General features: G+C 39.5%; 2 protein-coding genes across 10 annotated transcripts in view; both read right to left on the bottom strand.

The window, feature by feature from the left end:
- Positions 1-23447, bottom strand: part of LOC127552244 (zinc finger protein 420-like) — a 270922-nt gene extending 247475 nt beyond the window's left edge. For 4 of the 9 annotated variants that reach the window (XM_051982819.1, XM_051982816.1, XM_051982818.1 and 1 more), the window contains exon 1: positions 23005-23440. The gene's annotated coding sequence lies outside the window, so the exon portion shown is untranslated. Of the gene's footprint in view, positions 1-22788 lie in introns of all 9 variants that reach the window. The other 5 variants (XM_051982817.1, XM_051982814.1, XM_051982825.1 and 2 more) reach the window with 4 other exon arrangements.
- Positions 5178-21888, bottom strand: LOC127552246 (zinc finger protein ZFP2-like). Its single transcript, XM_051982837.1, has 5 exons — positions 21754-21888; positions 15128-15702; positions 11719-11845; positions 10576-10671; positions 5178-7350 (listed from the first exon to the last, which is right to left on the bottom strand). Exons 2-5 carry the CDS (start codon positions 15680-15682, stop codon positions 5735-5737), a joined length of 2394 nt encoding a protein of 797 aa, XP_051838797.1. The 5' UTR covers positions 15683-15702; positions 21754-21888; the 3' UTR covers positions 5178-5734.
- Positions 23448-24131: the final 684 nt, after the last annotated feature.

Consider the following 24131-nt stretch of genomic DNA (forward strand, 5'->3'; position numbering starts at 1 on the left):
CTAACACCATATAACAAGATAAGATTGAATTAGGTTCACCATCTAGACATAAAGAATATTATGAACAAAATAGAAGAACATAGGATAGCTTACCTCTCAGATCTGTGGAGGAGGAAGGAATTTTTGTCCAAAAAAGAATTAGAGGTCATTATTGATCACAAAATAGAAAATTTTAATTATATTACCTTTTTTGTACAAACAAAACTAAGGTAGACAAGATTAAAAGGGAAGCAATAAACTGGGAAAAGATTTTTACATTCAATAGTTTGGAGAAAGGCCTCATTTCTAATATATATATGCAGAATTGATTCAAATTTATAAGAATTCAAGCCATTCTCCAATTGATAAATGGTCAAAGGATACAAACAGACAATTTTCAGATGAAGAAATTCAAACTATTTCTAGTCACATTAAAAGGTGCTCCAAATCACTATTGCTCAGAGAAATGCAAATGAGACAACTCTGAGGTACCACTATACACTTGTCAGACTGGCTAAGATGATAGGAAAAGATTATGATGATTATTGGAGGGGATGTGGAAGACTGGAACACTGATACATTGTTGGTGGCACTGTGAACGAAATTTAATCATTCTGGAGACCAATTTGGAACTATGCTCAAAAAGGTATGAAACTGTGCATATCCTTTGACCCAGCATTATTTCTAGTAGACTTATATCTCAAAGATATCTTTTTTTGTGCTATTTTGTATTTATTATTATTATTATTATAGCATTTTTACTTACACATTATATGCATGGATAATTTTACAGCATTGACAATTGCCAAACCTTTTCTTCCCATTTTTCCCCCCCTTTCCCCATCCCTTCACCCAGATGGCAGGTTGAGCAATACATGTTAAATATGTTAAAGTATAAATTAAATACAATATAAGTCTACATGTCCAAGCAGTTATTTTGCTATACAAAAAGAATTGGACTTTGAGATAATGTACTATTAGCCTGTGAAGGAAATCAAAAATGCAGATGGACAAAAACATAGGGATTGGGAATATATGTAATGGTTCATAGTCGTCTCTCAAAGTTCTTTTGTTGAGTGTAGCTGGTTCAATTTATTACTGCTCTATTGGAACTGATTTAGTTCATCTCATTGCTGGGGATAGCCACCTCCATCAGAATTCATCATCATATAATATTGTTGTTGAAGTACATAATGATCTTCTGGTCCTGCTCATTTCATTCAGCATCAGTTCATGTAAGTCTCTCCAGCCCTTTCTGAAATCCTCCTGCTGGTCATTTCTTACCGAATAATAATAATCCATAATATTCATATACCACAATTTATTCAGCCATTTTCCAATTGATGGGCATCCACTCAGTTTCCAGTTTCTGGCCACTACAAAAAGGGGTGCCACAAACATTCTTGTACATACAGGTCCCTTTTCCTTCTTTAAGATTTCTTTGGGAGAAAAACCCAGTAGAAACACTGCTGGATCAAAGGGTATGCAGTTGGATAGCTTTTTGAGCATAGTTCCAAATTCCTCTTCAGAATGGCTGGATGCATTCACAATTCTACCAATAATTTATCGGGGCCCTTGTTTTCCCACATCCCCTCCAACATTCCACATTATCTTTCCCTGTCATTCTAGCCAATCTGACAGGTGTGTAATGGTATCTCAGAGTTGTCTTAATTTGCATTTCTCTGATTAATAATGACTTGGAGCATCTTTTCATATGGCTAGAAATAGTTTCAATTTCTTCGTCTGAGAATTGTCTGTTCATATCCTTTCACCATTTAGCAATTGGAGAATGGCTTGATTTCTCATAAATTAGTCAATTCTCTATATATTTTGGAAATGAGGCCCAAAGACATCTTAAAAAAGGGAATGGGACCAACAAGTACAAAAATGCTTGTGGCAGCCTTTTTTGTATTGGCTAGTGACTCCATCAGTTGGAAAATGGCTGAATAAATTATGGTATATGAATGTTATGGAATATTATTGTTCTGTAAGAAATGACCAACAGGATGGTTTCAGAGAGGCCTAGAGAGACTTATATGAACTGATGCTGAGTGAAATGAGCAGAACAAGAAGATCATTATACATGGCCACAACAAGACTATAAGATGACCAATTGTGATGGAGGGGGCTCTCTTCAACAATGAGATGATTCAAACCAGTTCCAATTGTTCAGTGATGAAGAGAGCCATCCACATCCAGAGTACTTTGGGAACTGAGTGTGGACCACAACATAACATCCTTGCTTTTTCTGGTGATGTTGGTTGCATTTTGTTTTCTTTCTCAGTTTTTTTTTCCCTCTTTACCCAGTTTTTGTTGTACGTCAAGATAAATGTATAAATATATGTATATTTGATTTAACATATATTTTACTACATTTAACATGTCTTAGGCTATCTACTATTTAGGGGAGGGGGTGGGAGAGGAGGGAAAAATTTGGAATAGAAACTTTTTCATGGGTCAGTGCTGAAAAAATGACCCATGCATATGTTTTGTAAATAAAAAGTTTTAATAAAATTTAAACAAACAAAAAAAGCTTTGCTGATGATCAAGGTTTTTGCTAAGTACTTTTTAGAACAAAACCCACTACAGGACATCATCTTCCCCCCCAATCCCTCCCACCTGTCTTCATATTGCCTTCAATTTAGTGGTGACTTTGTGATTATTCTAGCTGACTCTATGTAGTTATACATAGACTGGCTAAGTATAACTAACTCTTATTAGTTTGCTAAAATCCTTTATGTTTATAGGCTGTCAGTTAAAGGAATAATTCACCATATTCCTTTAACGGAGTCTACCAAATTTTTGTGTGGGGGGTAACCCTATTCCTCTTACAAGACTATTTTATATTTCGCATGGCAGGTTCTTATTTTTTCTCTTCATTTTCTCTGGAATGTCTTCTAAATAAACCTATTTTTCCACAAAGAGAATTACCTTTGTGAATTTGTCACGTGATTATTTCTAACTTGAAATTTCTACCCTGACCTCCTTATGGCCTTTGTGTAATCCACATTGCAACTTTCATTTCTCTATTTTTTCACTTCTGAAAGACTGAGGAATTTATTGCTCTTTTACACTTTTGGGGATTCCCATGAATAAGTGAATCTTTCCTTTTCTCTAGGATGCCTTGATTCGTTTTTCATCCATAGGGTGGCTTCTCAGTATAGGCAGGCAGGCCTTGTCCTGATGGACATCTCATCTGTGAATGAATCCCTAACTCATACCCAAGAAGATATTGCAGACCTATTTCTTTCACAAGCCTCCCACAGCCCCATTTTACTAACATGAGGTAGGGGCTAATGGAATCCCAACCTTCTTCTCTGAAGGAGGAAGCCCAGGTATCTCCTCATTATTTGCTGGCTCTACTCATTTGGGAGTTTTCTGACTGGGCTCTCCACAAATCTCTGACTCAAGAGGCTCCTACCCAGCGGACCTCTTTCCATATTTCTTGGACTTCGGGATTTCTTTTGATCATTGCCAAGATGCAGGAATAGAATACTGAAATTCTGGCATGATAACTCTTCCCAAAGAAAGAGAAAAGAGAATAGACAGGAAATAAAAATAGACCAAAGTGAAGGACAGACCAGAGGAAATGAAGTAAATAAAATTAACCGTCAAAAAAAACCCTTGCTGAAGGGAAATACATAGCAGAGACATAGAAAAGCAAGGGATGGGAGCTCTCAGGGATGGACACTAGTTAAAAATAATGGACATACTTATGAAGGAAATGGCCAAAGAGAACTAGTCACTTCTGGAAGTGCAATGAAAGTGCAATGGAAGGAATCCCTACGGAGGGAATCCTCACCCAAAGCGTTCCAAAACCCAAACCTGGGATCCAAAAACAAAACCCATGGCTACAAACTGCCAGGCTGCTAGTAGTTACCTTTAACAATTCAACTCAGAAGCACAAAGTCCTATCAGCCTTGAGGAGAAAGACCTTCTCAAGCCCTGGATCTGACTGACTGGAATAATGCCAGACCAATGCAAACCAAGGACATAAGGGTAAGGGATGCCACAATGGGTTCCAGAGAGCCCTGGAGCTGAGATAGGCCCCAGGTGACTTAGCCTACAGAGGAGAGAAAAAGGGGCCTGAGTAAGAAGATAGAGAAGTGGTCAGATAGGAAGGGGAAAGCCAGGAGAGAGCCAAGTTCTAAAAACTAAGAGAAGAGAGGACCCTGGAGGAGAGAGAGTCACCAGGAATGTCAAAGGTTGGAGAACATTCAAGAAAATGTGGGATTGACCTCCATGGACTTGGAAAAAGAAGACCACCTGAGGGATCAGGCAGGAAGCTGGAAAGATTGAAAAGGTGGATAGGGGAAGGGGCCAGACTTTGGGGGATTGATGGATATTCTTATAGGAAATAAGAGACATCACCCTGAGCCTTGGGCATTTGGTGCCTGAAAAGGCTACTTGTTTTTGGGTTAGAAGGAGCTGCACTCCTAGGGGGAACTAGTACTGGGAGGGGTAGGAGAGCATGAAGTCAGGGGTGAGATTTCTAGGAGAATGCTGAAGAAAATTAAAAGGAGAAAGAGATGGTAAATATCAGGGGCAAAGTTCCCCACAATGGAGCAGTGTTCTCTCTGACCCTGCCGTGATACAGTATTCTGAAAGGAAGACACCATGGAAAGGAGGAATCTGTGGGACTGGCCTAGAAGCAATGGCAGAAATGACCTACAGGGCAGAGTTCAGAAGGGTCACTTTGGGGGCTTTGCCTCTAGGAAGTGTAAGGGGAAAAGAGAGAGACCACAGGAAGAAAGGGGTACGGATGAGAGCATGAGAACTAGACAAGGCAGAAAGTGAAGAGGGAGAGTGAGGAGGAGAGACATCCTTATGGGAAAGGGGAAGAAAAATGGAGGAAATCTAAAAACCAATGAACTGGACTAGCTAAAGGGCAAGAGGATAAGGGGAATCTACAAAAGGATTTAAAGGGAGAAGGGGAATGAAGAAATGTAGATTGAGATGAAAGCAGAACAGATGAATTAATCTCTGAGGAAACTAGAGGTAAAAGACTTATTTATGGCATCTTCTAAACAAGAAACAAAACAACCAAACCAAGGGAATAAAAATCTTAGAATTTGCCATGGCAAATCTCCTGAAAAAAAAAAAAAGAAAGAAACAGAATAGTGAGCAATTTGAAATACTCATAAAGGAAAGGGCAGCCTAGAAGTGAAGTAAAAAACAAAAACTTTCAAAAACATTGGCCCCTTACTGAAATAAAGTGCATTTTATTCTAAGACAGCAATCCCAAGGATCATGGATCTCCTGGAAACACATAACTGGAGGAAAAATGGGACTTGAGGATGAAAACAATTCAAGAGAAGTGGGCAGAACTTCTAAACAGAGAAAAACTGAAAATATAAAGGAAAGAATTCAGAGATTATCTACAGAAAAACATAACAAAACAAAAAGTCCCATGGTTTCTGACTGCAAAGCCGGTAGCAGTTATATTGAACAATTCAATTCAGAAGCACAAAGCCCTGAATCATGAGACTTCTCATACAAGGGATCTGGCTGACCTCCCCCAATTTCATTTTCCTCCTTATTTTAACGCCTTTAGATTTCTTGAAAAATCTGGCTAGAACCCATCAGGGTTTTTCTACAAAACCCTTTCCACATTCATTACGCACATAAGATTTCCCTCCAGTGTGGATTTTCTGATGTCCATAAAGACTTCACTTGAATCTAAGTTTCAGTCTTGGTTACAGTCATAAGGATTTTCCTCAGTGTGGATTCTCTTATGGATAATAAGGCAATCCTTTCATGTAAAAGCCTTTCCACACTGGTTATAATCACAAGGTTTCTCTCCAGTGTGGATTCTCTGATGCAGAGTAAGATCTCCTTTGCTTCTAAAAGCCTTTCCACACTGGTTACAATCACAAGGTTTCTCTCCAGTGTGGATTCTCTGATGTACAGTAAGATCTCCCTTGCTTCTAAAAGCCTTTCCACACTGATTACATTCATAAGGTTTCTCTCCAGTGTGGATTCTCTGATGTACAGTAAGATCTCCCTTGCTTCTAAAAGCCTTTCTACAATGGTTACACTCATAAGGTTTCTCCCCAGTGTGGATTCTCTGATGTACGGTAAGAACTCCCTTTTGTGTAAAAGCTTTTCCACAGTGGTGACAATCATAAGGTTTTTCTCTAGTGTGGATTCTCTCATGTCTAATAAGATGTCCCTTGCTTCTAAAAGCCTTTCCACAGTAGTTACATTCATAAGGTTTCTCTCCAGTATGGATTCTCTGATGTCTAACAAGAATTCCTTTACCAATAAAACCCTTTAAACACTGGTTACATTTATAAGGTTTCTCTCCAGTGTGGATTCTCTGATGTACAATAAGATCTCCCTTGCTTCTAAAAGCCTTTCCACACTGGTTACACTCATAAGGTTTCTCTCCAGTGTGGGTTCTCTGATGTTCAATAAGAGCTCCCTTGCTTCTAAAAGCCTTTCCACAGTGTTTACATTCATAAGGTTTCTCTCCAGTGTGGGTTCTCTGATGTGCAATAAGATCTTTCTTTTGTTTAAAAGCCTTTCCACAGTGGTTACAATTATAAGGTTTCTCTCCGGTGTGGATTCTCTCATGTCTAATAAGAGCTCCCTTACTGCTAAAAGCCTTTCCACAGCGGTTACAATCATAAGGTTTCTCTCCAGTGTGGGTTCTCTGATGTACAATAAGATGTCCCTTGCTTCTAAAAGCCTTTCCACAGTGGTTACATTCATAAGGTTTCTCTCCATTGTGGATTCTCTCATGTGTAGTAAGAGTTCCCTTGCTGCAAAAAGTTTTTCCACACTGGTTACAATCATAAGGTTTCTCTCCAGTATGAATTCTCTCATGTGTAATAAGAGTTCCCTTGCTACAAAAAGCCTTTCCACACTGGTTACAATCATAAGGTTTCTCTGCAGTGTGGATTCTCTCATGTCTAATCAGAATTCCCTTGCTCCTAAAAGCCTTTCCACACTGGTTACACTCATAAGGTTTCTCTCCAGTGTGAATTCTCTGATGTGCAAGAAGAGCTCCCTTTTGTGTAAAAGCCTTTCCACAGTGGTTACAACCATAAGGTTTCTCTCCAGTGTGGGTTCTTTGATGTGCAATAAGAGCTCCTTTTTTCCTAAAACCTTTTCCACACTGGTTACATGCAAAAGGTTTCTCTCCCGTGTGGATTTTCTGATGTACAGTAAGGGTTCCCCTTTTTCGAAAACCCTTTCCACACTGGTTACATTCATAAGGTTTGTTGTCAGTTTGACTTTTCTCTTGTGTAACACAGATTTCTCTCCAAATGGAGTCACAGGCAGTTATGAATGGTGGCCTTTGAGGTTCTACAACAGAAAAGCTTTTCTCCTCAGTATTGTCCTTCATTTCAATGCTGATCTCTTGCTCTGAAAAAACCAACAACAAACAGTAAAATAGACAGTATACACACATATATATTAAAATCCCCTTCCCTCCATCAAATGAACACAAACTAATTTATTTTGTATTTGCAAAGCCAAAAGAGAAAAATCTAGTTTTTTTTTTACTAAAACTTTATTTTCAAAATATATGCATAGATAATTTTCAACATTTATCCTTGCAACAGCTTGTGTTCTAAATTTTTTCCTTTTCCTTCCCCCACCCCCCTCTTCTATATGGCAGATAATCCAATGTATGTTAAACATGTACAATTCTTCTATACATACTTTCACAATTTCTATGCTGCACAAGAAAAATCATCTCAAAAAGGGAAAACCAAATGCAAGTAAACTACCAACAAAATATGTGAAATGTGAGGTTGTGATACTTGTTCAATTCCCATAGCCCTCTCTCCACTAGGCGGCTACAAAGATTTTTGCACATGTGGAAGGCCTTTTCCCTTCTTTATGATCTCTTTGGGATACAGGTTCAGTAGAGATACTGCTGGATCAAAGGGTATGCATAGTGTAATACCTGTTTGGCATATTGTTCTCTAGAATGACTGGATCAATTCACAACTCCACCAACAATGTATTTGTGTCCCACTTTTTCCCCATTCACTTCAACATACATCATTATCTTTCTCTGTCACCTTGGTCAATCTGAAATATCTGGTACCTCAGCATTGTTTTAATTTACGTTTCTCTGACCAGTAGTGACTTAGAGCATTTTTCATAGGAGTAGAAATGATTTTTATTTTTTCATCTCAAAATTGTCTGTTCAAATTCTTTGACCATTTATCAATTGGAGAATGGCTTTCATTCTTATAAATTTGAGTCACTTCTAAGAGAAAAGTCTTCAAGGGGCAGAATCAATCACTTAAAAATCCAGTAGCTCACATCCCAACATTGAATTAATTTCTAGTGACCTTCATGCACAAATGCATTGGATTCTCACAGTCAACCTGGGACAATGCAGAAAGAACCTTCATTCTCACTACTTGTACACCTGAGGCCACCAACTCAGAGGATTGAGTGACTTGACCCAAATTCCTGCAGCTGTGTCTGGAATTCACACCCTGTGAATGGCCAGCCTCTGCCTATAGTTTTTGACAAATTCTAAATTTTTCCTTTTCTCTTTCAGTGTCTGATCTCTGACATAATCACATTTAATTATTTTTCTGATACATTATTTGAATACTAAGGCTGTTGGGTTTTTTCTGGGGAATGTTCCTATATTACCTGAGGCACATGTCATTTTGTTCTGATGCTTTACTTCTTGGAGATAATCATGGCTTATTTATTTTTAGAAATTTATCATCACATTCCCCTCCACATTCTTTTAACAAATCCAAGTTTTAAAAAATGCAGGACATCTGAAAATATATGGCTCATCCTTAAAACAGAGTTAATCATCCTTTGGCATGGAACGACAGAGCATGCTATTGCCGTTTTCCCCTTTAGAAAGTTAAAAAATCCTTGAAGGATTGAGACAATGATCCCAGGGATCTGAATCAAAAATGTGCCAGTGCTGTGTTAAGTGGTAAATTCTCCCTTGGACAACAAGTATGTGCACATATGCAGCTTAACAAACCTTTCTCAGTGATTTCAATTGACTATGATCAGGAACATGCAGCTTTTGCTGTTCATGGGGTGTTTCCATCAAACCTGATGGCTTCTAAGTGCCACAGAGTCTTCCAGATTGTCAGTTTGACAACAAACTGTTTCCCAAATTCAGGAAGGTTGGACATTCATGGACAAAGGGCCTCGGGCCTGCAAAGACCTTCAGTGGCTCTCTCCCTGCACCAGAGCAGTTCCCTCATTTCCTAGTGATCACATCTCCTCAAACCTGCAATCACCCAATCTAGACAGTCCCTGCTTCTGCACTCTTGCCCCAGTGCTGGGAGCCTACTTGAAAACCCGTCACGAGGAATGCCCAGTCCAAGCCATCCTGAAATCCCCATGAGAGATTACAACCCTTCCACAAAAGGAGCCCTAAAGAGCCCTCATTGACATGCTGAGGTCTTTTAATCATAACTTATTCTTCGTTTACATTTCTCTTCTTCCACATGGCAGTCTCTCAAAGGATTTGGTTAACAATGTGGGTTAAATGTCCAGTAGAGTGTCAGGGAGATAAGCTACTTTACCATTGTTAAAAAAAAAAAAATCTAAACATATTCTGTTCTTTCAAATGATGCTTTTGTGAATTAAACATTATTAAAAAAACAAAAAAAACCATAATGTAATATTTGAAACTAATTTGCAGTACATTTGCTATTTAAAGCAATACCTGTCATGAGTCAATAGAAATAAAGCTCAATTTAACCATAATTAGCAAGTAATTTCCACTGATTACCATTTAAAGAAATGACATTGCACCTCTAAATGGAAGCTTGTTCACCTCTCCTTCCATTGTCCACCTCATACACATGTGACCGTTTTCATCACATCTGTTTCAGAATCAGAATAGAGCTGAGGGTACAAGGGGAAAAGTGTGAACAGGGCCTTGAATCAGCAAGACCTGAGTGTTCATCCCACCTCAGCAACTTTCTAGTCAACTTACAAGACCTCTGTCTGCCTCAGTTACTTTATCTATAAGAAGGGCACAATGACGGCACCTGAGTCCTAGGGTTCTCATAACAATAAAATGAGACAAAACCAATACACTTATGGTATGGTATTTCATTTTGACCATTATCTCTCCAATTTAACTCTCCTTCTTAAAACATCATTACCTTAATTACTTAGTGATTTGGGGAGGCACTAAAATGATCCACTTTATCTACCCCTCAGGTTTCTACAGACTTACTGTCTGCCCCAGCGGTCTGTGACCTCCAGCAGAGCAGGGGAAGTCCCTTGCTCTCTTTATGTTCCTGGGGCACAGCCCAGGGCCTGGCTGATAGCAGGCACTTAAAAGTTTGCTGACTTGGAGAAGTTCTAAGAACTGGCTCATCTGGGACAAGTGCAAACAGTGATTTCTTATAGGATCCCACATAATCACTGCAAGGGACCTACATGATCCTAACCCACTCTTTTTATAAATGGGAAACTGAGATTCAGTGATTGGCAGAGGAGAATCTGAGAAAGATCTTCCTAAAAAGCATCTGAAAAAGAATTCCAAGGCTAGTCTTTCTCCCCCAAACCTGCATTTTCTTCGGGGTAACTCCCAGAAGTCACTAGCACTGCTCATATCTCTGCTGTCACTTCACTCACCTGGAGAGCAGCTCCTCAGGCCTTCTTGGTCCAGCATCCAAGGTACTTGTCTTTGCTTAAAATATGAGATCACGTCTTCTCTGGGAACTGGAAGCCCTGGGCATGGAAATCATGGAGGGATCAAGAGAGAAGGTTGAAATTGAGTTTTCTTTAGGGAATGGGGAGAGGATCCAGAGCTGCTCCATTGAGATTCAGCTCATTATATTGAAATAGGAGTCAGTGGTCACCCACTAGTGCTTGTAATGCAAGAAATCTTTGATAAAGTTTGTCCCATTACTCTGTTGTACACCTTTTTTGGAGAAACAGTCAAATGCTCTTTCCCCCCTCCCCCTTCTGTTGTCTTATTAAGTTCCATTCTGGCAAAGGGTTCTAAGCCCACACCTGCATAAAAAGTGTTATTGGGCCTGAAGTAATATTATGCCATACATGCTTCTATCAGTTCTTTACCTGGATCCAAATCACTTCTTTCTTCACTTGTTCTTTTTCATTAATTTGTGTATTTAGAATTGTCAAAGTATCTCATTTCCTGGAAGTTTTTTCTTAAACAAAATTTTTTTTAATTGTTTGTATTGTAAAGAAAGCATAAGGCACAGTACCTGGCAAACAACATCTGGAAAGAAATGCTGGTTCCCTTCCTTTCCTTTCCCACCACTAGTGCTAGAATGTGAGGGCAATAGGAAGGAAGATCAAGGACAAGTTTCCTATACTTGAAACAACCACAGGCTTTGGGCTACAGAGAGATGCTTGCTAAAAAGAAGAGTATTCCCAATCCTGGCCCCGAACCAAAGAGGGACTGGTTTTCAACTATAACTGTGGGAGCAATTTTCAGAGCTCTGCTCGACCAGTCTGTGTCCAGGTAGAGGTCAACCAAAATAAGCTCAGAGTAGTTCCTTGGGTAAGATGCTTCCACACCGGTTTCAACTCTGACTTGAAGCTACCTAAAAGTGGCAAGAGCTTCAGGAGCAACCAAGGACACCCTCAGTTTTTTATCATACAAAGAAAAGATACACAGGAGGACTCTAGTGCTTGGACACAGCAGACCAGCACTTTCCCCTTCCTGATACACCCTCACCCCTGCACCCCAGGAAATGAAGATATGCCTTTTGATTGCAGATTCAGAGTTACCCCGGGAAATGTCCTTACCCAAGGACAGCAGGTTCCGGGCATTCTCCAGCATGACCTCCTTGTACAACTCCTTCTGGGGAGGGTCCAAGAGGTCCCACTCCTCTTGGGTGAAGTCCACAGCCACATCCCTGAATATCACCAACTCCTAAAGCACCAAATCACAAGATGAATTCTGAGGTGACTTTCAGCTCTACAAGAATCCAACTAACCCTCTCCAATTTACAAGAGGAAACTCAAGTAGAGAAGGGATTGTCTCAAAGCTGAGGCCATTTCTGAGGGTCAGAGTAGGCTCCTGAAACCATGGGCATCAAGAGTCTTACTAAGTTTTCAGAAAAGCATTTTATAGAAGCAGTTAGAATAAATCTGAGAAATGTCTTATTATTCAATGCATTTCCTTGTGGAATCAGGAAGAGTTTGTGTTTTATCTGTGAAGTAGATGGATCCTTGGAAAGCAAAAAGGTGATGGGAAGTTTCTTCCTCAACAGAAGTGACTTAAGTGATATATTCTAAAGAAAATTCTCTAAACACTTTATATAAAGTTGGCTAGTACAACATGCTCTGGGAAAAAAGTTTTATTGCTTCCCTGAGATACCTCTGGATAGCATGTTGTCATGGGCAAAACAGCTCATGCCTTTATTGGTCACTGCTTTTATTTGTTTCAAGTAATTACTCCTTAATTTTAATATTTCATTACAGAGAAACAGGAATAACTAGAAAAGAAGATTCATCAACTAAAAACATTCTGATAAGATATTGTCAACTTCTTTATGAGAAATAAAGGTTTTAGAAAGATTCCTAAAAATATACAAGCTGGGGAGAAGAATCAATAAGTTAAAAAGCCAAGAGATGGACCCTATATAGGAGAAGGTGGCCAGAAGTGGGAATGCTGTAATACTGGGGAGGGACTATCTATATTTCGAACCTGCTACAATTTCATGATTTTGGATTTCCTCGTTGAACCATCTGATTCATGGTGTGATGTGGACTTTGAGCTTGCTGACTTCCCTTGTGAAGCAGAACCCGATGTGCCATTATCAGGAATAAGCAAGTCCTAGGGTATCCCCTCAGAGTGATGGGGGAAAGGAATTCTTTGTCAGGTTCAATTTTCTTTCCCTCAAAGCTCTGGACATGTGGAAATAACTGCAAGTCTGATGACAATGTCTAAGGTCTGGGACCTGGACTGCCAGGTGCCAGATTGACACCTAGGATGATATAATCTTAATAAAGTATACAAGAGCCAACAAGGACTGGAGGAGAGACATTCATTCCATCTCCCACCTAATTGATGACTGGCCTCCCTCCTCTTCGCTCTGCCTCCAATCTCATTCCCAGTGCCAATACCTGTGTCGGCAAAGGCTGCTCTGCAACTCCTTCACATGCTGTGATCCACAGTGGTGGAGGCTCTCGGGGAATTATCTGTCCCCCAACAATTCCCCTTGTCCATCAGAGAGAGACAGGAAAAGAGGTCACAAGGGTGGTGGGAGATGGAATCAATGCCTCATTGCAGGTGTCAATAGTGGAGAACTATGTTATGTCAAGGATGCTTCTCCAGAGTTCTGGCTCATTACATATAACTATAAACTTAGCTATATGTATAAAGCAACATTAAATTGAAAGCACTATGAGGATAGGGAGAGAGTGGGTTTTGTTTTAAAAAGGACTTGGCAGAAACCTTGACCATGAGAACATCTTTAATGGGTGAAATACAGGGTTGGAGGTTTCCTGTGGCAGGAGGGGGAAGTACCAGGCAAGAATTTGAGGGCTCATAGTGAGGGATCAAAGAGGGGTCAGACGGGACACTCAGGTCTTGCTAATTCAAGGCCCTTTTCACACTTTTCCCCTTGTACCCTCAGCTCTATTCTGATTCTGAAACAAATGTGATGATTCTATTACTGTAGGTGTTAATCTTGTAGAACTATGTTAAGTACTAAGTACATGTACTGAACTAGGCAACTCACAGCTAAACTAGGTAACCATTGTCTTACCTATTGCTCTGAGTTACACCTTGTTTCAATTATGCTTCTCCAGAGTTCTGGCTCATTACAGGTCTATATACTATATATAAAGTAGAGCTAACTATAACTAACTGGTCAGTTTGCTAAACTCCTTTATGCTTCTAGGATGCCATTCAATGTAACAACCTGTTATGTTCCTTTAATGGGGTCTTCCCAGTTCTTTTCCTGAGTAACCCTATTGTTCTTTCAGCACTATTTCATATTTCCCCCTGCTGGTTCTTATTTTCTCTCCCTTTTCTCTATAAGTTGTTCTCCTAAATAAGTTACCTTTTGGTAAGGAGAATGGCCTTTGTGAACTTGGGATATGTTTGGTTCTAACTAGGAAGGGCTACCCTGACTTCCTCATGGTCAGTGGGTAATGCACATTTCAGCTTTACTTTTCTTTATTTGTTCACTTCTGAATAACTGAGGAAGTTATTGTTCTTTTACACTTTTTGAGATTGCCATGGATTGCTGAACCTTTCTTTTTCTTGAGAGAGAACTTCTCCATCCATAGGGTAAGTTTTCAGTAAAGGAAGGAAGTCCTGATGGACGATTCATCTCTGACTGATTCCTTAACTCACACCCAAGTGAAGATATTGCAAAGCTTTCCTTCACAAGCCTCCCAAAGGCCCCCTTTACAACAGGAAGGGGGCTTAATTAATGCACTCCAAACCTTCTCTTAAAGAGAAAGCCCAGCTACCTCCTCATAATCACTGGCTCTCCTCCTTTGGGACTTTTGTGGCTGGGCTCTCCAAAGTCCCTGAATCAAGTGGCTCCTTCCCAGCCAGACCTCTTTCCATATTTCTTGGACCTCGGGATTTCTTTTGATCATTGCCAAGATGCAGGAATAGAATACTTAAAAAATTCTGCCATAGCAACTCTCCCGAAAGAAAGAGAAGAGGGAATAGACAAGAAATAAAAATATATAAAAGTGAAGGGCAGCCCAGAGGAAATGAAATAAACAATAATTAACAGTTAAAAAATCTGCCCTTGCTGAAGGGGAGTGTACTGAAGCGAAATACAGCAGGGACACAGAAAACAGATGGAAGATCTCAGGGAAGGATACTGGTTAAAAATAATGGACACCTTCATGAAGGAAATGGCCAAAGGGAACTGGTCACTTCTGGAGAAGAAAATGAAAATTCAATGGAAGGAATCCCCAGCTCACCCACAATGTTCCAAAAACCAAACCCATGGCTACAAACTGCCAGGCTGGTAGTAATCACCTTTAATACAAAGTCTACCAGCCTTGAGGAAAAAGACCTTCTTAAGGGCTCTGGATGACTTCTGTAGGCTTACCTCTCTCAGTGTTCTCTACCAAATTCATTTTCCTCCTTATTTTAACGCCTTTACATTTCTTCACAAATCTGGCAAGATCCAATCAGATTTTTTTTTTTTTTTACAAAACCCTTCCCATGTTCATTACTTACATAAAATTTCCCTCCAGAGTGGATTTTCTGATGTCCATAAAGACTTCCCTTGAATCTAAAAGTCTCTCCACATTGCTTACATTCATAAGGCTTCTCCCCAGGGTGGATTCTCTGATGTAGAGTAAGACTTTTTTTGCATATAAAACCCTTTCCACACTGGTTACATTCATAAAGTTTTTCTCCAGTGTGGGTTTTCTGGTGTTCAATAAGATAGTTCTTGATTCGAAAAGCCTGTCCACAGTAGTTACAATCATAAGGTTTCTCTCCAGTGTGTATTCTCTGATGTACAGTAAGAGCTCCCTTACTTCTAAAAGCCTTTCCACACTGGTTACATGCAAAAGGTTTCTCTCCTGTGTGGATTCTCTGATGTACAGTAAGAGCTGCCTTTTTTCTAAAACCCTTTCCACATTGGTTACATTCATAAGATTTCTTGCCAGTTTGAACTTTCTCTTGTGTAACACAGATTTCTCTCCAAGTGAAGTCACAGGGACTTATGGATGGTAGACTGTGAGGTTCTACCACAGAAAGGCTTATCTCCTCTATAGTGTCCTTCATTTCAATACTGATCTTTTGCTCTGAAAAAACAACCAACAACAAACAATAAAATAGACACAATACACACACATATATATATTAATATATATATCCCCTTCCCTCCATTAAATGAACAAGTTAAGTCATTTTGTATTTGCAAAGGCAAAAGAGAAAAATCTTGTGTTTCTTTTTTACTAAAACTTTATTTGCAAAACATATGCATAGATAATTATCAACATTCATTCTTGCAATACCTTGTGTTCCAAATTTTTTCTCCCTTCCTTCTCCCACGCCCTCCTCTACATAGCAAGTAATCCAATGTATGTGAAACATGTACCATTCTTCTCTACATCCACAATTTTTATGCAGCACAAGAAAAATGAGATCAAAAAGGGAAAAAAATGAGAAAGAAAACTAAATGCAAGCAAACTACTAAAAAAATAGGTGAAATAATAGGTTGTGTTGCTTACTCAAGCCCCATAGTCCTCTCTCCACTACAGAAAAGGATGTTACAAACATTTTTGCACATCTGGAAGGCCTTCTTCCTTCTTTATGATTTCTTTGGGACACAGGTTCAGTAGAGACACTGCTGGATCAAAGGGTATGCACAGTGTGATAGCCCTTCAAGCATAGTTCCATATTGTTTTCCAGAATGACTGGATCAATTCACAACTCTACCAACAATGTATTCGTGTCCCACCTTTTTCCCCATTCCCTTTAACATACATCATTATCTTTCCCTGTCATCTTAGCCAATCTGAAATATCTGGTATCTCAGAAGTCTTAATTTACAATTCTCTGACCAATAGTGATTTGAAGCATTTTTACGTAGGACTAGAAATGATTTTTATTTTTTCATCTGAAAATTGTTCAAATCCTTTGACCATTTATCAATTGAAGAATGGTTTGCATTCTTATAAATTTGAGGCACTTCCAAGAGAAAAGTCTTCAAAATGCAGAATCAATCACTTAAAAATCCAGTAGCTCACATCCTGACACTGATTTAATTTCTAATGAACTTCATGCACAAATACATTGGATTCTCAGAGTCAACCTGGGACCACACAGAAAGAACCTTCATTCTCACTACTTGTACACCTCAAGTCAACAGCTCAGAGGGATTGAGTGACTTGACCCAAATCCCTGCGGCTGTGCCTGGAATTCACACCCTATGAATGGCCAGCCTCTGCCTACAGTATTTGACAAATTCTAAATTTTTCCTTTTTTCTTTCAGTGTCTGATCTCTGACATAATCACATTTAATTATTTTTCTGATTCATTATTTGTATACTACGGCTGTTGGGGTTTTTCTGTGTGATTTTCCTATGTTATCTGAGGTCTATGTGATTTTGTTCTGATGCTTTACTTCTTTGAGATAATAATGGCTTATTTATTTTTAGAAATTTATCATCACACTCCCTTCCACATTCTTTTAACAAACCCAATTTTTAAGAAATGCAGGAAATCATCCACATCTAAAAATATATGCCTCACTCTGAAAACAGAGTTAATCATCCTGTGGCATGGAAGGACGGAGAATGCTATTGCAACCTACCCCTGTAGAAGTTCAAAATATCCTTCAAGGATTGAGACAACAATCCAAGGGATATGATCCAAAAATATGCCAGTGCTGTATTAAGTGGTAAATTCTTCCTTGGACAACAAGTATGTGCACATATGCAGCTTAACAAACCTTTCTCAGTGATTTCAAATGACCATGATCAGGAACCCGCAGCTTTTGGGCTTCCTGGGGTGGTTCCATCAAATCCTGATGACTTCTAAGTGCCACAGAGTCTTCCAGATTGTCAGTTTGACAACAAACTGTTTCCAGAATTCCAGGAAGGTTGGACATTCATGAACAAAGAGCCACGGGTCTGCAAAGGCCCTTAGTGGCTCTCTCCCTGCACCAGAGCAGTTCCCTCATTGCTGGGTTCTCTAGTGATCACATCTCCTCAAAAGTGTAATCACCTGATCAAGATTGTACCTGGTTTTGCACTCTTGCCCCAGTGCTGGCAGGCTACTTGAAAACCAGTCACTAGGAATCCCCAGTAGAGGCCATCCTGAAATCCCCATGGGAGACCACAACCACAACTGGACCAATAAACAAAACTAACAGTAGGTTTTATGAAGAAACTAATAAAACAAATCTTTGCCTGCATTTGATGATGAGAAAAGAAAAAAAAAAAAACCAAATCACCAACATCAAAAATGAAAGGGGTGAATTCACCACTAATGAAAAAGAAATTAAAGCAATAATTAGGAGCTTTTTTCCTCAACACTATGGCTCAACACAAAGTCTGACAATCTAACTGAAATTGAGGAATGTTTACAAAAAATACAAGTTTCCAAGGTTAAAAGAAGAGGAAATAAACATTTAAATAGCTCCATTTCAGAAAAAGAAATTGAATAAGTCATTAATGAAGTCCCTAAAAAAAAAATCTCCAGGGCCAGTTGGATCCACCAGTGAATTCTCCCAAATATTTAAAGAACAATTACTTCCAATAGTACGTCATCTATTTGGAAAAAATATGTGAAAGAATACTGCCACATTTCTTGTACGACACAGTTTTGGCATTTGCTACCTAAAACAGAGAAAAAAAATTACAGGCCAATATCCCTGTTGAACACTGATGAACAAATTCTAAATGATATATTGGCAAAGAGATTACAGCAACTTATAAGCAGGATAGTACACTATAACCAATTAGGATTTATACCAGCAATGCATGGCTGGTTCAGGAAAACTTATTACAGGTGACCACATCAATAAAAAAACCAACCAAAATCATATTATAATCCCAATAGAAGCAGAAAAAGCTTTTGACAAAATACAGTACCCATTCCTATAAATAAACACTAGAGGGCATGAGGATACAGGGAACTTTCCTTAAAACAATAAGCAATACTTCGTTAAAACCTACAGAAAGCATTATATGAAATGGACAGAAGCTGGATGCATTCCCAGTAAAATCAGGAGTTAAATTATCACCACTATTATTCAACATTGTTCTAGAAATGTTAGCTTTATGGATGAGTAAAAAAAAAGAAACAAAAGGAATTAGAACAGGAAATGAGAAAATAAAACTATCACTCTTTGGAGGTGATATGAGATACTTTGAGAATCCTAGAAAACCATCAAAATATCTAATGAAAACAATCACAGCTTTAGCAAAATTGCAGTATATAAAATGAAGCCACACAAATCATCATCATTTCTCTATATTACTGATAAAGCCCATAAGCAAGAGATAAAAAGAGAAATTCCATTGAAAATATCTATAGACAAAATAAAATAATTGGGGAGCAAGCTGCCAAGACAAACCTAAATATAATATGAACACAATTACAAAACACTTCTCACACAAAGAAAATCAGATCTAAACAAAAATATTAATTGTTCATGGTCAGATAAATCACAATTCTGCCTAAATTGGTATATTTCTTCAGTGCCATAACAATCAAACTGCAAAAACATTTTATAGAACTAGAAAAAAATAACAAAAGCTATCTAGAAGAACAAAAGGTCAAGAATATCAAGGGATTTACAATAACAAAACAGAAAGAATGGTGGTTTAACGGTACCAACCCTAGAACTATGTTACAAGCAGCCACTTGGTACTGGCTAAAAAATAGAGATGGGCATCAGTGGAGTAGATTATATGTATAGGACACAATAATCAAAGCCTGTGGCAATGTAGTATATGATAAACCCCCCAAACTCAAGGAATGGAATAAGAATTCTATGTGTCAGAAATTGCTGGGAAATATGGACAATAACATGTCAGAGACTCAGCATAGATCTACATCTTATATTCTATGCAAAATAAGGGCAAAATAGGAACATGATCTGGGCATAAAGGATGATGCCATAAACCAATTAGGATTACAAAAAATAATTTATCTATCAACTCTTTGCAGAAAGGAGGAATTTATGACCAAGGAAGAACTAGAGAACATTATCAAAGAGAAAATGGACAACTCTGATTACATTTAAAGAAATTTTTTTATCATAGCTTTTTATTTATGAGTTATATGCATGGGTAATTTTACAGCATTGACAACTGCCAAAGCTTTTATTCCAATTTTTCCCCTCCTTTCCCCCACTCCCTCCCCCAGATGACAGGTTGACCAATACATGTTAAATATGTTAAAGTATAAATTAAATACAATATTAGTATATGTTTGATTACATTAAATTAACAGTTTTTGCACAAACATAACCACCAGAAACAAGATTAAGGGGGAAGTAGAAAGCTGGGGAAAAATCTGTATGGCCAGTATATCTGTTAAAGGTCTCATTTCTAAGATATATAAAGAACGGTTTCAAATTTATAAGAATACATGTCATTCCTTACTTGATACATGGTCAAAGGATAAGAACAGATAATTTTCAGATGAGCAAATTAAAGCCATTTAGTATTATAAGAAAAATGCTCTAAATCACAGATCTCTACAGGTACCACCTCACACCTCTCAGATTGGTCAAGATCACAGAAAAAGATAACGATAAATATTAGAGGGGATGTGGGAAAAGTGGGACACTAATGTATTGTTGGGGGACGTTTAAAATGATCCAACCATTGTGGAGAGTAATTTGGAACTATGTCCAAAGGGCTATCAAACTGTGCACACCCTTGGATCCAGCAGTGTCTCTACAGGCTCTTTATTCCAAAGACATCATTAAAAAGGGACAAGGACCTACATGTACAAAGATGTTTGTAGCCGCTCTTTTTGTGGTAACATAAAAGTGGAAAAGGAATGGATGCTCATCAACTGGAGAATGGTTGAATGAGTTGTGGTACATGAAGCTTAGGGACTATTATTACTCTAAAGAAATGATGAACAAGCTGATAGAAAGACGTGGCAATATTTACTTGAATTGATGCTGCATGAAACAAGGGCAACCAGGAATACATTGTGTACAATAACAGCCAGGATGTCCAATGGTCAACCAGAAAAGGAGTGGTTCTTCTCAGTAGTTCAGTGATCCCAAGCAGTCCCAAGAGATATTATGTTATATATATAAATGTGTGTGTGTGTGTATGTATATATATATATATATATATATATATATATATATGTATGTATGTCTGTATAATTATTATTATAGTTGTTTACTTTCAGAACATATGCATAGATCATTTTTCAACATTAACCCTTGCAAAATCTTGTCTTCCAAATTTCCATCCCCTTGACCTAACCCCTCCCCTAAATGGCAAGTAATCCAATATAGGTTAAATCCACTATATGCATACATATTTATACAATTATCTTGCGGCACAAGAAAAATCAAATTAAAGAGGAGAAAAAATGAGAGAAAAAGTAAAATGTAAGCAAACAACAACAAAAAGAGTGAAAATGCTATTTGTGAACCACATTCAGTTCCTACACTCCTCTCCCTGGGTGCAGATGGCATCTCTTCGTCACAACATCATTGGAACTGGTCAGAAGCATGTCAGTATTGGAGACAGCCACTTGCATCAGAACTGATCATCATATAATCTTCTTGTTGCCCAGTACAATGATCTCCTGTTTCTGCTCATTGCACTTAGCCTCAGTTCATGTAAGACTTTCTAGGCCTCTCTGAGATCATTCCGCTGATCATTTCTTATAGAACAATAACATTCCAAGACATTCATGTGTCATAACTTATTCAGCCATTCCCCCACTGATGGGCATCCACTCATTTGCCAGTTTCTTGCCACTACATAAAGAGCTGCCACAAACATTTTTCCACATGTGGGTCGCTTTCTGTCCTTTAAGATTGTTTGAATCTCAATAGACTTTGGACAGAAATTGTCTTCTGCATCTACAAAAAGAACTCAGGAGACTGAATGTATATCAACTCATGCTATGTTCACTTCTTTTTTTCCTATATTTTTTATCTCTCCCATAGTTTTTCCCTTTTCCTCTGAATTTTCTTTCCCAACATGATTTATAAAGCGATGTGAATTAAAATACATCATCTCACTACAATTAAAAAGAAAAAAAAAATTCCAAGGCTAGTCTTTCTCCCCCAAACCCAGCATTTCCTTCAGGCTACCTCCCAGAAGCCTTTGAAACGCTCATATCCCTGCTGTCACCTCACTCACCTGGAGAGCAGCTCCTCAGGACTTCTTGGTCCAGTATCCAGGGGGCTTGTCTTTGCTTAAATAAGAGACACGTCTCCTCTGGGAACTGGAAGCCTGGGCATGGAATTTAGGGAGGAATGAAGGAGAAGCTTGAAATTTACTTCTCTTTAGGGAATGGGGTCAGGATCCAGGGCTGCTCCACTCTGAGATTCACCCTGTTACATTGAAACAAATGAATGTATCATCACCCGCCAGTGTTTGTAAATCAAGAAAAACATAATAGCGTTTGTCACATCATCCTGTTGTTTTTTTTTGATAAAGAGTCAAATGCTCTTCCCCCAAACTGTTAAGGTGTTAGCTTCCATTCAGGCAGAAGCTTTTAACACAGCACCTGGGTAAAAAGGGCTACTGGGCCTGCGCAGCCTCCAGCCTTAGCCTTAGCCTTAGCACTCCTGCTTCATGGAACAGATCCATTCCCTAGTTTCCATCAGGGCCTCTAAAGGGGAACAGCTGAACCAGGGAAAGCGGGAAGCCTGTGTCCCGAGGTCTACCTGGGAGCTGGGGAGGACTGCGGGGACGCCCTGGTGGAGTCGGGGCTGGGAGTCCCTAAAGGGAAAGTGCAGACAAGGAGCCGCAAGTCTGGGACCGATGGGAACCAGCCTAAGGAGGGTTCTCACTTAAGGGGCCGGGAAAGAGCTTTGGTCACTGGTCCATGGTGGGCTCCTGTATAGTCTTGTTTCTTTGTATAATTGGAAGGAAGGGACTCGAGGATCCCTAAAGGGACTGGGTCTAAGGATGTAAATCAATAAACAAGAGGTGGGGACAGAGAGGGACCGGACCCCTGGGTCCTGATCAAAAAGCTGAAATCAGGACTCCCGGCTTACTAGGGAGAAAGCCTTCAGTGTGGGCAAGGAGAACCAGGAAGTGGGAGAGCTCGTCCAGCGGCGAGTTAAGGCGGTGCTTCCGCCAGACCCGGAGGATACTCTCCACGAGGTCAGCGGAGGAGGAGACTCAGCGGCCGCGCCAGCCCGCGGGTGCCAGCAAGTGCCGACCTACCTGGGAAATGCACGCACGGTTCTGCCTTCCAGAAGTCAAACTAATCAGCGGTCCGCGGGAAGGGAGGGCGGCCCGAAGGGCAGGAAGCTTCCCGACAACCCCCTCTGCGAGTGCCTTTCTGGTCCTCATGGCCCCGCCCTGTCCCTCCCCCAGGAGCAGGAGGCCTTTTGCAGACCAGGACTACAGGCCCCGCCCCCGGCTCGGGATCTCCTCCACCTCCAACTCCTCCCAGGCTGCCCCACTCCCTCCACCGCCCCTTTCCCCCTATCTGCTTCCGCCTCTCTGATTTGCTTCTTCAAATCCTCCCTGGGGCTCCCTCCCCTCTAAGCTTTCTCTTATTCCCGCGGAGCTTATTTCTGGAGTTGTTATCCCTTCTCTGGAAAGGAAGAAACCATAAAGTGCAGAAATGGAGCTAAGCTGAGTCTAAGCTGTGCAGGGAATGAGTGTTGATGAGTCATCCCCCCACTTACCCTTGGAAATACCTTTGCCAGAAAGGTATTCACCTATCAGGTGACTGGACCGAGATTGGTGAATACTGAATGAGGGGGTGGACATGTAACTATCAGGAGAATGGAGAATTTTGCCCGAGTACAGGAGGACGGACTAGATTCCCAACTGTGCTTACAATTTCCTGAGGGTGAACTACTTAGCAAAGTCAGAATAAGGAGCCAAAAGGGAACTGGACCTACATCCTGCTCTACTGGTCACTGAACTTATCAGTCCGGGCTATGTAAGTGATACATGGAGTGCTTTTCTATGTAACATTATTTGGAACTATTCAACTGAATTGGTTTCATTTGACTGCCAGTGATTTTATCATACTAAAAATCTATGTTGTACTTCATTATTTTTAATTTTTTTGGTATTGAGAGTTGGGGAAAATCCTCAGGTATGAAATATGCTTCCCTCCCTTTTATCAGCCTTTCCTCTTTCCTTTGTTTTCCTCTTTCCCTTCCTACCTTCCTATGAGGCAAGACACAATTTCTCTACCAAATTAAGTGTGTATGTTATTCTCTCTTCAAACCGAATCCGATGAGTTTTCAACATTGTTCATCCTCCTCCCTTCCTTCCTGCTACTACAACAGTTCTTTTGTGCTATATTTTACTCCAGTTACCCTCTCCATTCCTATTCTCCCTACACAATCCTTTTTCTGCCCCTCAATTTCTTTTTTATACTATCACTTCAAACTCGAGTTTCTGTCTAGGAATGCTCCTTCTAACTCCCCTAATTCTCAAGAGTTATGTGTTACAAATGTCATTTCACATGTAAGAATGTAAGCATTTTAACCTTTAAATATCATTTTTTTCCCCTTTCCCATTTGTCTTTTTATGCTTCTTTTGAG

Source organism: Antechinus flavipes, chromosome 2 (genome assembly GCF_016432865.1).
Source record: "Antechinus flavipes isolate AdamAnt ecotype Samford, QLD, Australia chromosome 2, AdamAnt_v2, whole genome shotgun sequence".
NCBI classification, from domain to species: Eukaryota; Metazoa; Chordata; class Mammalia; order Dasyuromorphia; family Dasyuridae; genus Antechinus; species Antechinus flavipes.

Coding starts and splice junctions, on each gene's coding strand:
- LOC127552246 (XM_051982837.1), bottom strand. CDS start 15,682: ATGAAGGACACTATAGAGGAGATAAGCCTTTCTGTGGTAGAACCTCAC. Junction 11,846..15,127: donor ACTCTGGAGGGAAATTTTAT/GTAAGTAATGAA, acceptor TTGGTGCTTTAG/GAGTTGGTGATATTCAGGGA. Junction 7,351..10,575: donor CCTGAGGAGCTGCTCTCCAG/GTGAGTGAAGTG, acceptor TGGTTTTTTCAG/AGCAAGAGATCAGCATTGAA.